Source organism: Hypanus sabinus, chromosome 4 (genome assembly GCF_030144855.1).
Source record: "Hypanus sabinus isolate sHypSab1 chromosome 4, sHypSab1.hap1, whole genome shotgun sequence".
NCBI classification, from domain to species: Eukaryota; Metazoa; Chordata; class Chondrichthyes; order Myliobatiformes; family Dasyatidae; genus Hypanus; species Hypanus sabinus.
In genome coordinates, this window is record NC_082709.1 from 92395850 (window position 1) to 92410779 (window position 14930).

Below are 14930 nucleotides of genomic sequence, written 5' to 3' on the forward strand. Positions count from 1 at the left end.
AAAAAACAACTGATGGCATTAACACCGATTTCTCCGACTTACAGTGGCTTTTTTCTCCTGCCCTTCTCTCTTCTTTATTTCCCCCTTCTGCCCCCCCTTACCTCTTCTCTTCACCTCTCCTGGTGTCCCTCCTCCTTCTCTTTCTCCTATAGTCCACTCTACTTTACCAGATTCCTTCTTCTCCATCCCTTTATCTTTTCCACTATCGTCTCTCAATTTCTTCTTTCATCTCCACTTCACTCCCCCACTCACCATATGTCACCTTCCAGCTTGTACTCCTTGCCTTCCCACCAGTTTCTTAATCTGACATCTTTCCCCTTCACTTCTGGTCAGGAAGCCTGAAACATTGACTGTTTGTTAATTTCCAAAGATGATGTGTGACCTGCTGAGCTCCTCCAGCAACTTGAAGAAATTCAGAGGGAAAGGAATAGTTGATGTTTTGGGACCCATTGGGTTCCTCCAGTCGTTTGTTCTTTGTTTCAGAATGCAGCATCTGTGGTCCTTGTTTCTCCTCTTAACCAGCCTGACCTGATCTCTAATACCCAGAACCTCTTGCACAAGGGACAGTAGATGCTGCGGAACAGCTCTAGCAGCCGGTTCCTTCTCAAGCCACTCTCCATCTGACTGATCCATCACCTTCATGTGTTGAGTCGCAAAGTCATAGAGTATGATGACATAGCAATTAGCGTAACACTTTACTGTGTCAGCAATCTCCAAATGGGGTTCGATTCCCACCATTGTCTGTATAGAGTTTGCACCTTCTCCCCCACCGCAAGGGTTTCCTCCCACATTTAAAAGACATGTGGGTTGGGGTTAGTAAATTATGGGCATGCTATGCTGGAGCTGGAACAATGGCAACACCTGCGGGCTGCTCCCCCCCATATCCTTGGACAGTGTTTGTCATTGATGCAAACAATGTATTTCACTGTACGTTTCAATGTACATGTGGCAAATAAAGTTAATCTTTAAGATCTTTGCACAGCACAAAAACAGGCCTTCAGCCGAATGTGTCCATACTAACCTTCATACCCATCTACACTGCTCCAGTTTGCATATCCTTCTCTGCTTTGCATATATGTCTGCCAGGCAATGAAAAATAAAGACAAGTTGCCAAGATAAGTGGTAGGGGTAGGTACAATTACACTCTGCACTCCCCTCCACAGATGTTGCTTGACCACTGAATTCCTGCAACATGTTGTGTGTGTTACCCTCACATGCAACTCACTCTCTCATCCTCTATCTAGTTCCCATCCCTCCCTTTCACTTTCTACCTTCCTCTCCAATCAGATTCCATCACCTGCAGCCCTTTGTTGCCTCCACCTATCACCTTTCAGCCTGTCGTTAACTCCACTCTTCCTTCTTCCATCTATCATCCCTCCTGTCTGCTCATCATTTCCCACCTGTCCCTCTCAGCTCAAAACTCTTCTCTAACCTCTCAGTTCTGGTACAGGCTCTCGGAATGAATCATCTACTGAACAGCTGCCTCCATAGATGCTGCCTGATCCACTAAGATCCCCCAGCAGCTTTTCCTTTCTAGCTCTGAATTCAATATGGTTTACTGTAATTTCCAGTACACAAGTGTAAAGGAAAATAAAATAATTTTTACTCCAGATCTGATGCACAATAATAAAGAATGCAATAGATATAAATTCAAACAATAACTTATATACATGGATTGAATATGTGTCCACAAAGTGATGCTAGGTACAGGAGTGTCTGTACATAAGGTGACTCTTACAGAAATTATAAAATGGGTGTTGTAGAGGGGTGAGTTAGTGGGTGGAGGTTACTACTTGGGGAAAGTAACTGTTTTTGAGTGTGGTGGCCCTGGCATGGATGCTACGTAGCATCCTCCCTGATGGCAGTGGGATAAACGGTCCATGAGCAGGGTGGGTGGGATTCTTTGTGATGTTACTGACCCCATTTTCAGCACCTTTCCTTATGCCCTTGATTTAAATCTGATAAATAAATTAATTAATAAACAATGAGATTTGTTCTGTGCAGCAGTACAGTGCAAAACATAAAAATCACTGTTATGATAAATAGACAAGTAAATAAATAGTGTGAAAGAGGAATAATGAGGCCGAGTTCATGGATCATTCAGAAATCTGATGGTGGAGGGGAAGAAGTTGTTCCTAAAACACTGATTGTAAATCTTCAGGCTTCTGAATCTCCTCCCCATGGTAGTCAGCATAGTCCACGAGTAGCTGTCATGGTGGAGAGGTGGTGAGTTCCCATAATCCTGAAGTGAAGCTGTCTGGAGTTTAGCCACCTGGCGTTTAGCTGCTGATAGGGTCAATCATGGCGGTAAGGTCGAAGGGGAGGGTTCAGACAAAGAGTGATCCTGATGGTAACAATGAATCACCCTGACACCGTTGCAGACTTCCCTTTTTACTTTTTCCATTCTTCTCTCCTTCTGTGCACCTTGAAACTTCCTTTACTGCTATTTCTTTTCCAATTCTGATGAAAGCTCGCCAATGGTGTTTGTTTCTCCATGGATGCTGCCTGACCTGCTGAGTACTTCCAGCATTCAACCAAACACTATTGCAACTCTATAAAACCCTGGATGGGCCACACTTGGAATATTGTGTTCAGTTCCGGTCACCTGATTATTGGCAGGATATAGAAGCTTTACAGAGAGTGCAGAGGAGATTTACCAGGATGCTGCCTGGAGTAGTGAACATGTCTTATGTTGGGCGAGCTGGGGTCTTTCTGTTTAGAACAAAGGAGGGTGAGAGGTCATAGAACACTCCAGAACAGAAAATGCTCTTTAGCCCATCTAGTGCGTCCCAAACTGTTATTCTGTCCAGTAGGTGACTTACCTGGTAGAAGTGTATAATATGATAAGAGGCATAGATAGAGTGGACAGCTAGTGCCCTTTTCCCAGGGCAAAAATAGGGGCATAATTTTAAGGTGATTGGAGGAAATTACAGGTGGTAGGGAATATTACACAGCGAATGGAGGGTGCATGGAACGCACTGCAGGGTGGCAATAGAGGCAGATAGATTACATACATTTACGAAACTCTTAGATAAGAACATGGATGAAAGAAAATAGACGGTTATACAGGAGGGATGGATTAGATTTATATTTGATTAAAAGGCCGGCATAACATCGTGGGCAGAACGGCCAGCACTGTGCCAATCAATGTTCATTGATTGCCTAATATTTATTGACGCCTAACGTTTAATGAATTTCGGGCTTATTCCCTGCTCCCCTCGCAAAGTTGGTTGCAATTATGTGGTTTGGCATCATGTGCCTCCAAAGGGTTAAACAGCGCATCTGTCAGAGAGGCAGACGAAGCCCCGCCTATATTCTCCGCAGTTAAACCTGATGAGCCACTGTGACGCAGACCACCCGCGGCGCTCGGCCAATCGAGAAGCTTCGAGGGACCATCAAAGGCAAGCGGTAGACCAATGAGAGCGGAGAGGAGGCGGACTCTCTCCTGTAGCCAGGCGGGGGCATTTGGCCCTCGATCAAGTTTGGTTGGCAGGCAGCAGAAAGCGGGTGCGCAGACCCGACTGCCAGTGTCCATTGCAACTAAAATGTAGACACCACTGGCTCAGTTCAATAGATTTATCTTTCCCTCTTATTTTGGCAAAATAAGTGCTTTAATTCTTTCGCTGCTTTTCCTCTCCACGGATCACTGGACCCGTGCAAAGCCCCTGAAAAAATCAATTTTGAACCATTCCGGAGAAAAGGAGACGGACTGTATTTGATGCCTGGAAATACTGCTGTCTACATTTCGTTACGAACTAGAGGATTGCTTTGAATCAGCAAACGGACAACAACGACAAAAAATAAAAGTAACATCTGCCACTCACAATGTGAGTCTACTGTTTTATATACACGCCGCAGCGATGTGTTAATGCGTCTGCTGGTGAATGTAGTCTTTCTTGTAAGTCGAGGCTGATTCGGTGTCCGGCTTTGTTTGCTATAGGGCCGCGGAAGAGGAGGGGATGAGGCCGAGCTGATCACCCTGTCTGTTGTGCATCGATGAAGCATCTGACACTGCCTCAGATCTGACACTGTCTTGGTTTCATCGTAGAAGAGATCACCACGTATCGTCCGCCAGTTCTGCACGCTCCGCCCAGACAGGACGGACGATCAATGGTCATTACTCTTCCCCCTTTCAGTTACAAGGATGAAGAATTTAAAGCAACATAACTACTTCCCAGTAAGGAAAGGAAAAGGGTGATAACCGAAAGAAACACATATAAAACATTACTTCCAGGACTACAACAAAAAACTCTTAAGTTTCCTGGGATCCGCGCCATCGAGTCTGTGGATCATTTACTGTGGAATTAACTCACGGAATCGAACCTTCTTGGGACGGACTGCTGCTTTGTTTTATGTTCCTGCATTACAAGCTTTCATTTTAACCAGTGCACATTTGTCCGTTGTTGGACAAGGCGGAGATGGAGCCGACCACCGGAATCCTTTATACCTAAATTTCAGCAAGGATCACCGGTGAGAATATTGCGAGATTACTGTCCCAGTATAAAAAAAAGGAGCGGCGTTGCAAACGAGAGAGAAAGGGCTGGAATTTTGGGACTCGCGTTGGGGTAAATGGAATTGGAAGAGGAGAGGATTTGATACGGTGGGTGGACCAAGAAAGAGGCAAAAAAAAACGAAGCCACCTGAAAGTTTGTGTGGGGAGGGTGATAAAGGGGAACGCGCTGGTGTGAGAATGGTGAAGCAGTTCGTCTCGGCCTGATCCAAGGAGGGGAAAAAAAGAGGGAGTTTTTGGCCGAGACAAAGGGTGCCCGAGACCATGTCGAGGGCGAACAGTGTGAGCCCGCCCGGCGTTGGGGCGCAGCAGCTCACCGAGCACCGTGCGGCTTGGGCAGAGGGCAGCCCGGACTCCCGGGCCAACGGCGCGCCGACCTCGGGCCAGAGCCGCGACAAGCGCTGGAGGGAGGTGGGCGATGCCGACGGCCCGGGGGGCTTCGCGGGAAAAAGCTGCAGGACGAGCCTGAGGTCCAAGCCGGCTTGGCAGGAGGAAGCGAGCAGGGAGAGGGCGGCGGCGGGTAGCCGCAGCAACGTGGTCCGCCTGGACGGTGAGGTGAGACCCAGGTCGGTGGAAGTGGGGCTGGAGGAGGGGGCCCGCTCCCGGCTGGCCGACGTGGACTCCTCGGCCTCGGATGTGGACCTGTCCTTTGCCGACTGCGGCAACAGCCTCCTCCGCATCCTCCAGTCCAAGAAATTCCAATCGGAAAAGCTGGAGAGACTGTACCAGCGCTACTTCTTTCGCCTCAACCAGAGTAGCCTGACCATGCTGATGGCCGTCCTCCTGCTCCTTTGCGCGGTCATGCTGGTTTTCTACTGCGCCGCGGGCGGCCGCCATCTGGCCTACCTGCTGGTGCTGGGCTCCTCCATGCTCCTCATCCTGCTTCTGATCGTGCTGTGCAACCGTAACTCCTTCCACCAGGACCACATGTGGGTCATCTGCTACCTGGTGGTGGCCGTCATGCTGGCTGTGCAAGTCGTGGGCGTGCTGCAGGTCGAGCCCCGCGCCGCCTCTGAGGGCGTCTGGTGGACCGTCTTTTTCATCTACATCATCTACACACTACTCCCCATCCGCATGAGAGCGGCGGTGATCAGCGGCATCCTCCTCTCCGCTATCCACCTGGGCATCTCCTGGAGGAGGAACCAGGCCGACTCCTTCCTGTGGAAGCAGGTAAGACCATAAGGCCCCCACGGCCGGGCTGCAGGTTCATTCGGTTGTCATTTGTATGTGTGTGGTTGTGTCTGGGATCAGATCAGGTCACTGGTCCAATTTTCAGTGGACAGGAATGTGGCCTAACAAGCAATACTGGTCGTAGAAAGCGGAGGCATTGCTCCTGTTTCAAGGTGTATCCAGGTGTTCAATCTGTTCTTCAGGTCCTCCTGGTTATCAAGGTGTTCAGTTTGATTTTGTTAAATTCGACTTGGTATCACAATGTGTATTTTGATCTAATTCATGTTAGTTTAGTCTTGGTTCAGTGTGATCTTGTTCATATCCTCTCAGTTCAATGTGATTTTTGTCAAGTTCTCTTGGTATCAAGGTGTTCAGTTCAATCCAGTTCCTCATGGTATGAAGACGTTCAGTGTGATCTTGTGTAGCTGCAACTTAGGGGAACACTGTCTCCAAGTGGCTCTAAAGTATGCCAATACACTAAGTGCAAAGAATGGAATGTCCTGCAAAAGTGGGCGTGAGTTTTCTTGGTCAGCGGACGTTGATGGGATGGCTTTGTTGGAATCTGTTTATGTGTAATGGGGGGAAGCTTCTGTGGGGTTGCATACAGTTTGCAGTGAAGCTGCTATTTTCTGGAATTGGATGTATAGAACTCTGGTATCAAGCACCCATCATTCTTCCTAACCTGCATGTTCCTGATGCTGTTATTCTTCTGTATAATAAGTTATCTGGTATGAGTAGCTAATCCTATAAACACGCTATATGGAATTGCTGAGGGAAGGTGTACTGAACAAACAAACATCTCTCAACTAACCACATTTCTCCCAGGGCTATTTACAAACCCTGGTTGCTGTTAATGTCTTATCATCTTGCCTTGAAAGTCTAGGCATGTTACCAAATGGTTGGTGTGAAGGTTGGCTGGTCTTGCAACACTTAATTGTTGAGTTGGGTTAGGGAATGTCTCCATCCATTTGGCAAAATCTTGCAAAGAGTTTTTCTTTTTGTCTATGTTGTAAAGATAGTGACAGAAAGCAATTGGGTTGACTTTACTAGTAAGTCCTGTGGCTGATTGAGCTGCCCGGTGTCTTTCTTACAAGGAGGATAGCCCTGTTATTCTGGTGAGAAGTCAACACATTTGAAAAAGTTGAGCATTTTCCTTCCCCTTCTGTGACTGTTGTGACCACTAACACTGAATATGCCAAACCAGAGAGTTCAGCAGACTCCTGCTTTTAGAGAACATGCCAACCCTTTGGTCAGTATTGTTCACCCAGTCACAGGATATGTTCTGTGAGCCTGTGTTGAAACCTGACATTGTTAGATTCTCCTTGGCAGAGCTCAGGGATCCCTCAGTTACCTTTGAAAGCACTGAGGCAGTTCCTGTGTGTGTCATCTCTAGAACCTGCCCCAGCACATTGTCACACTGCACCATTCTTGCCCTTACTTCAGTGGTCAATGATCTGATTCAGTTTCATCCAGAAGATGTGGGGACCTGGGAACAGAGAAATAAAGTGGAGTAGACTTTACCAAAAGCTGGGAGATGTCACCAGATACAGGAAATCATCTTCTACAGCTATTTCTTCCCTTCATTTCATGGCACAAAATAAACAGCAGATTTTTTTTTGCTCAAGTGTAATCTTTTGCAGTTTTCCTATTGATTCTGACTAGAACTTATTACAGCCCATAGATTCCATGAAGCCTGCAATTTTTCACATGTTCAGTGTGCATTGTTCGTTGCTATGTACCAATATACAAGAAAATGGTTTGGTGCGTGTACTAGTTTATTGATCTCCTGTTGCTAAGAGATCTGTTCCACCAATATTTGCTTTAACTGAGTTTCAATTTTACAAAAACTGTAGGGGTTACAATTTAAGCATTTTAATTGTTGCAGTTTTATTTGGATGCAAGTTGCTGACACTTGGTTTGCCATATCTTGTCCCTTTAGTTTCTTTGGGTCCTGTTTCTAGATTGATATGTTGAAACACTCAACAATGAATGTAGTTGTGGTACCGAGGAAGAAAGAGAAGGAGATAAGTTATTTCACATGTGAATTCTGTCCATTGTGTGCGAAGTACTGGTTACCCTCTCCCTTCCCCAGCCAAGGTATCATCTTCAAAACTGGTAGACTGGAAAAACTGGAGATTTGCTCTGGAAAAAGTCTGATGTCAATAGAGATGGACCTCCCTCATACTCCAGAAGGAAAGGATGAACATGTTCAGATTCAGATTTATTTATTACATGTACATCGAAACATATAGTGAAATGTGTCATTTGTGTTAACAACCAACACACCTTGTGTTGTGCTGGACACAGGCTGCAAGTGTCATCACATATTCTGGCGTCAGCATAGCATGCCAACAATGTGAAAGGGTAGCAACCAAGTTTGCCCTTCAGAACTATGCTCCTTCCAGCATGAATCACAAGATAGCAAAACTGTTACCTGCTTCCTAACCTAGTGATATTGAGGACAATTACAGCGGACACTCCCAAGTTTAAGGTAATATATTAAAATAGAAGTTATCAGACGGAAGCAAATGGAATCTTCTTTATTCAATTAAGTTCTACTACAAGTTGCCATGTAATTGAAAAGCATTTTGATTAATGCCCTCTAAAATTATAAACCTTGGTCTACTGCATTCTTGGCTCCTCATTTCAGATAGAGTTCTGACATCAATAACTATATGCCTCATTAGACCTATTAGATGCCTGGCTGTTGAAGTCCATGAGGAAGGGATTTTTTAAAATGAACTCCCAAGGTGTAACTTGTTACATTAGTATTTTTTTCTCTCCCAGCAAGGAAATAATGAAGTATCTGGTGTCTCATAAATACCACAATTATTGACTTTCCAAAACAGCTATGTAAGAGGTAGGCCTGATGCCTGGCTCTAGGCCCCAATGCCATGGTGCGTTACCATGGAAACATCATCTCTGCTTCTCAGTCTCCAATCCTGCCGCAAAATAAACATGTTCCTTTCTTGACTGAGGATGTGTGGGCGGGTAAGTATAATGTTAATGGAGTGCGGAGGTGGGGGGGGGAGAGGGGGTGGAGACACATTGGTACTGTCAGGTCAATACATGAGGGGAAAAAACAGCCAATTTGATATATTAAAAAATTCTGTACTTCAGTGAATGCTTTATTTATTTCACCATTTCCTGCAGTATATGTATGTTAATCTTTTTATTCGCTTGCTTACATATTGTAAGTAACTTCTCGTTTCCATTTGCTGGTGCCTCTCAAAAGAGCCATAGCCATCAGCTAGTCATAGCCATGGGCCTCTGATACTCATGAAGTGCACATGTTTGTGTTTAACATCCCCCTTCGAAGGCAATCAGAATTACATTCCCGTGTGTGAGGTGAGTCATGGCTGGGATGGAAAGACCTCAACCATCTCAGCACAACTCAGTCCGCTCCTGCCTAATGTGCACATTCCAGAGAGATTGTTGAATAGATTTCAGTTAAGATGGGAATGAGTGTTACCATTCACTGTTCTCACCTTCAGCTAGTTTGCAGAAAATGGTTGTGGCTTCCAGCTTTTTGTGCTTGAAGTTGGTTTACCATTTACTTGTCTTTCATTTTTGGTTTGTTGTGGTTCTGTGTTTCTACAATTCCAGTTTGAGCATCTCCTTCTACAGAGTGGAGTGGCATGTTTTGCATGTAGAAAGTCCCATTATGGTGGAAATTACATTCATGTTATGCTGTTTATGAGCGTTTGCCAGCTACCCTTTGTATTAACCCCAGTGATTGTAAATGAAGATTTATCTAGATTTGCCTCATTTGTATCAAGACCTTATAGGACTTTAGCAATGAAAAATTGCAACTGCTGTCCAGAAAACCCATAAGCAACACAGCCCCTTTGATAAAGAGAGTGAATTTCATTTAGTTCATTGCAAATCCAACAAGTTGCAACTTCAGTCAGGACATTGGGTAGGAGAGACTGCTTCTTCCATTTAGCCAACAGATAATGTAAAGAACGGAGATGATATATGTACACCATGCTTTGTATTGGTCATGCTGAAGCAGTGTTTGAGAACAATAGAGGTTATAAGTATGAAGCAAGCTGCTCTTCAGTGGCTCATGGAACAGGGGTTATTTACAAGCAACTTGCAACCCTGTGGATGTCAGGATTTAGTCAGGTTGCTCATCTCTGTACCATCTCTACAAGCACTTTATTGAGCTCTGATGCCCAAAGCTGGGTGTTTACTGAGTGTGGTCTGGCCGCTGTAGTGTGCTTCCTCTTTAGTTCATCCTGCAGTGATTTACAAGAAAAAGCGATGATTGAGTATGTTGAGAAGGTCAGAATAACTTCTTACTGTAACCAAAGAAGAATGTTCCACTGAGCATTAGACAAAGCAATTCAAGAAATGTTGAACATCTCCAAATTAGGCTTCCAACGGCGGGTTTGCAACCTTGAAACTCTCCCTCAATCCTTTGTCTATAGGAGAACAAGATCCATGTGAATTCCTCTCTAAATAGATATTCATATGACTGGGGAAGCAGTCGTAGGACAAAGAACAGTACAGTACTGGAACAGACCCTTTGGCCCATGTTCGTCTGTGCTGACTGTGCTTATTAAACTAATTGGAACATAGTGCATTCATGGCTGGACGACAGGTTTAATAATTTTTTCAGGCGCATTAGGAGAACGGTGTTAGTGGCAATGATGAAACTGATTAAGAAGGCATATGGAATGCTTGCCTTTATTAGTTGAGGCATTGCATTCAAAAGTCAGGAAGTTGTGTTACAGCTTTATCTAGATAGGCTGCATCTTGAGTATTGATACAGTTCTGGTCACCCCATTGTAGGAAGGAAGTTGAGGCTTTGGGGAGGGTGCAGAAGAGGTTTACCACAATTAGATGGCATGAGCTATAACAAGTGGCTGGGCAAACGAGTTGTTTTCTCTGGAGCGACGGAGATTAAGGGGGGGGGGTTCTGATAGAGGTTTATTAGATTATGAAAGACATAGATAGAGTGGACAGACAGTAACTTTTTCCTGGGGTTGAACTTTCTAATATTAGAGAGCATGAATTTAAGGTAGGAGGGGGGGTTACTTTAAAGGAGATGTGAAGGGCAAATTTTTACACTGAGAGTGGTGCGTCCCTGGAATGGGCTGCCTGGGGTGATGATAGAGGCAGATACATTAGGGACTTTTAAGAGATGTTTGGATAGGCACATGAATGTGAGGAAAATGAAAGGAAATGGACATTGTGTAGGCAGAAAGGATTAGTTTAGTTGGCCATTTGCTTACTAATTTTAATTGGTGTGACAAACATTGTGGGCTGAAAGACCTGTTCCTGTGCTGTACTGTGATATCAGGAAAGGCAGAGGAATGCAGAAGGATGTCGTATGCCAATTCAGCTATTTCTGGCTCCTAGGGGAGCATTTCCCTTCTCCTTATTTCCTGATATATCTGTGACTTGTTCTTTCATTAAGCCTATCAATCCCTATTTGACTCATTTCAGCATCTCTCTACATAGAGGGTATGGGTGGCAGGCTGGAGATACACCTCTACCAAAGGAGGTGTAATGCACTCTTTCCCTCCAGTAGCCTGCAAGTCACATGTGGGCAAGGTTTAACACTTGCTTAGCTTGCCGTCTCGGGCATGTGAAGCCATGGAAGCAGGTGGTGGATGGTCATATGAGCAGATGGGGAATATCACAAGTACTTGTTATGCGACCACTGACACCAGGCAGACAATCTTGAAGGGGTATTGATAGACACCCATCTTGTGTAGCCACTGCCCAGAAGAAGGCAATGGCAAACCGTTTCTTTAGAAAAATTTGCAAAGAACATTCATGGTCATACCCATGTCATATGACAGGGCACATAATGATGGTGATGACATAAAGGGTAATTTGTAGGAGACAATTAACTTGCCATCATTTGAGATATTTATAAGGAGCATTGCCACAAGAAATCAGCATCCATCATCAAAGACCCCGACCATCAAGGCCATGCACTACTACCGTCAGGCAGGAGGTACAGGATCCTTAGGTCCCACACCACCAGGTTTAGAAACTGCTATTATCCTGTAACCATCAGGCCCCTGAGCCAGTGTGGATAACTTCACCTACCTCAAAGCTGAACTGACTTCTCACCATATAGACTCATTTTCAAGGACTCTACTACACAGTATCATTTGTTTACTTTCAAAAAATGTATCTCTTTTTCAAATTGTTTCTGTCCATCTTTGTTATTTAGTTTTTCATGCATTCTATTGTATTTCTTTATTTTCCTCTAAATGACTGCAAGAAAATGCATTTCAAGGTAGTATATGGTGATATGTAGGCATTTTGGTATTAAATTAACTTTGAACTTTGAATCAGAGCATTAGAGCTTTTGCTTCATAGTTCCAGCGACTGAGGGTTTGGTCCTGATCTCTGGTCCTGTTTATATGGAATATGCCCATTGTCACTGTGTGACCGAGCACGGACGAGCCCACGCTGCCCAATTACACCCATGTGATCAATTAACCTACATCTTCGACGTGTGGGAGGAAAGCAGAGCACCCAGAGGAAACCCATGCGGTAAGGGGAGAATGTACAAACTCCTTACAGACAGGAATGGGACTTGAACCCATGTCAATGGCGCTCTAATAGCGTGACACTAACTGTTTGGCTACTATGCCACCCTAAAGGCAGTTATTTAGCTGGCCCATGGAAAGAGCTGGCATTGGCTTTTCAATGTTGGGCATTCCCAGAGCCAGTGAGCAATTGTCACGGATGTCATGCAGGAACATAGCAGAGAATGTATACACAATGCTCATGCACTGGGGATGAATATTGGCTATAGAAGTCATAAAACACGACAGCATAGAAACAGACCCTTCAGTCTATCCAGTCTGTGCCAAGCTGTTGTTTTGTCTAGTCCCATCAGCCCCCATTGGGACCATAGACCTCCACATCACTCCCATCCAGTTATTGCACTTGAACCTGCATCCATCACTTCCACTGACAGCTCGATCCATACTCTCACCACCCTCTGAGATCCCCGGTCCTGGTGGAAATTCTGGTTTGACATTTTGCCATTCTGAAAACCTTTGCTGAGTATTGCCAGGATACATTCAGCCCAATAGAAACCATATAACAATTACAGCACGGAAACAGGCCATCTCTGCCCTTCTAGTCTGTGCCGAACGCTTAATTGGGAACCCTGAATTGGGAAGTGAAATTACTTGCCCTGGATGCTCAGTAACTCATCAAAACTTTACCAGTTAATTAATCATAGAGCATCACAACACAGAAACAAGCCCTTTGGCCAATCTAGTCCATGCCAGACTGTTATTCTGCCTAATCCCATCGAGCTGCACCTGTATCATAGTCTTCCGTATCCTTTCCATCCCTGTACTTATCCAAATCTTCCTGAAATGATGAAATTGAAACTGCATCCACCACTTCTGATAGCAGCTCGTTCCACACCCTTTGTCTCTATATCTCATGTCCTCACATCCTGGTTACATCCTTTTAAATAGTCTCTGTACTCTTTCAATCTTATTGATAACTTTCCTGTAGGTAGGTGACCAGAACTGCATACAATACTCCAAATTAGGTCTCACCAACGTCTCATACAACTTCAACATAAATTTCAACTCCTGCACACGGTTCAGATCCCACAACCCTGTTTATGGACCATAGGTGCACTTCTGTGGGTCCTGTACTCAGTACTCTGATTGCTGAAAGATCTCATTACAGCTCTATCTATCCATGACGACACTTTCAAAGTTCAAAGTAAATTTATTATCAAGCTACATGTATATCACCATATATAACCCTGAGATTCATTTTCTTGTGGGCATACTCAATAAATGCAAAAACTATAATAGAGTTAATGAAAGACCACATCCAACAGAGTGGACAAACTGTGCAAATACAAAAGAAAAAATAATAATAATAATAAATATAGAAATCATGATGAAGAGTCCTTGAAAGTGAGTCCAAGGTTTTGGGACCAGTTCAGTGATGGAGCAAATGAAGTTGAGTGACGTTATCTCTGACGGTACTTTCAGGGGATTTTGATCTCTATTCTCAGATCTCTCTGTTTACCACATACCTCAGTAAATCCTACCCTGATACAAAATCCTCCCAAAGTACACCTCACACTTGCCTGCATATAATGGCTCAGTCCTTGCAGCCGCTGATCTCAGCAGAGATCATTTACATTTACAGAACATTTACAGCAGAGGTGAGTTGAGTGGCTGGTCATATCTCAGTGGTGTCCATTGGCTATGTTGCTTGTGTAGTTTCAGAATCATTCCCACACATTATCAGGCTGATAGTTGAAGGTCGAATCTGGGACAATAGACAGTAGGTGCAGGAGTAGGCCATTCGGCCCTTCTAGCCAGCACTGCCATTCACTGTGATCATGGTTGATCATACACAATCAGTACCCCGTTCCTGCCCTCTCCCCATATCCCTTGACCCCGTTATCTATAAGAGCTCTATCTAACTCTCTCTTGAATGCATCCAGAGACTTGGCCTCCACTGCCTTCTGGGGCAGAGCATTCCACATATCCACCACTCTCTGGGTGAAAAAGTTTTTCTGCATCTCTGTTCTAAATGGCCTACCCCTTATTCTTAAACTGTGGCCTCTAGTTCTGGACTCACCCATCAGTGGGAACATGCTTCCTGCCTCCAGTGTGTCCAATCCCTTAATAATCTTATATGTTTCAATCAGATCCCGGGAATTAACCTTGTGAACCTATGCTGCACTCCATCAATAGCAAGAATGTCCTTCCTCAGATTTCGAGACCAAAACTGCACACAATATTCCGGGTGGGGTCTCACCAGGGCCCTGTACAGCTGCAGAAGGACCTCTTTACTCCTATACTCAATTCCTCTTGCTATAAAAGCCAGCATGCCATTAGCTTTCTTCACTGCCTGCTGTACCTGCATGCTTACTTTCATTGACTGATGTACAAGAACACCTAGATCTCGTTGTACTTCCCCTTTTCCTAACTTGACTCCATTTAGATAGTAATCTGCCTTTCTGTTCTTGCCACCAAAGTGGATAACCTCACATTTATCCACATTAAACTGCATCTGCCATACATTTGCCCACTCACCCAATCTGTCCAAGTCACCCTGCATTCTCATAACATCCTCCTGACATTTCACACTGCCACCCAGCTTTGTGTCATCAGCAAATTTGTTAATGTTACTTTTAATCCCTTCATCTAAATCATTAATGTATATTGTAAACAGCTGCGGTCCCAGCACCAAACCTTGCGGTACCCCACTGGTCACAGCCTGTCATTCCGAA

General features: G+C 44.6%; 1 protein-coding gene across 2 annotated transcripts in view; it reads left to right on the forward strand.

The window, feature by feature from the left end:
* Positions 1-3403: 3403 nt before the first annotated feature.
* Positions 3404-14930, forward strand: part of adcy5 (adenylate cyclase 5) — a 469096-nt gene continuing 457569 nt past the window's right edge. The window contains exons 1-2 of one of the 2 annotated variants that reach the window (XM_059967666.1): positions 3404-3827; positions 3941-5680. In XM_059967666.1, the coding sequence (XP_059823649.1) occupies positions 4775-5680 (906 nt within the window). In that variant the 5' untranslated portion in view covers positions 3404-3827; positions 3941-4774. Of the gene's footprint in view, positions 5681-14930 lie in introns of both variants that reach the window. The other variant, XM_059967665.1, reaches the window with a different exon arrangement.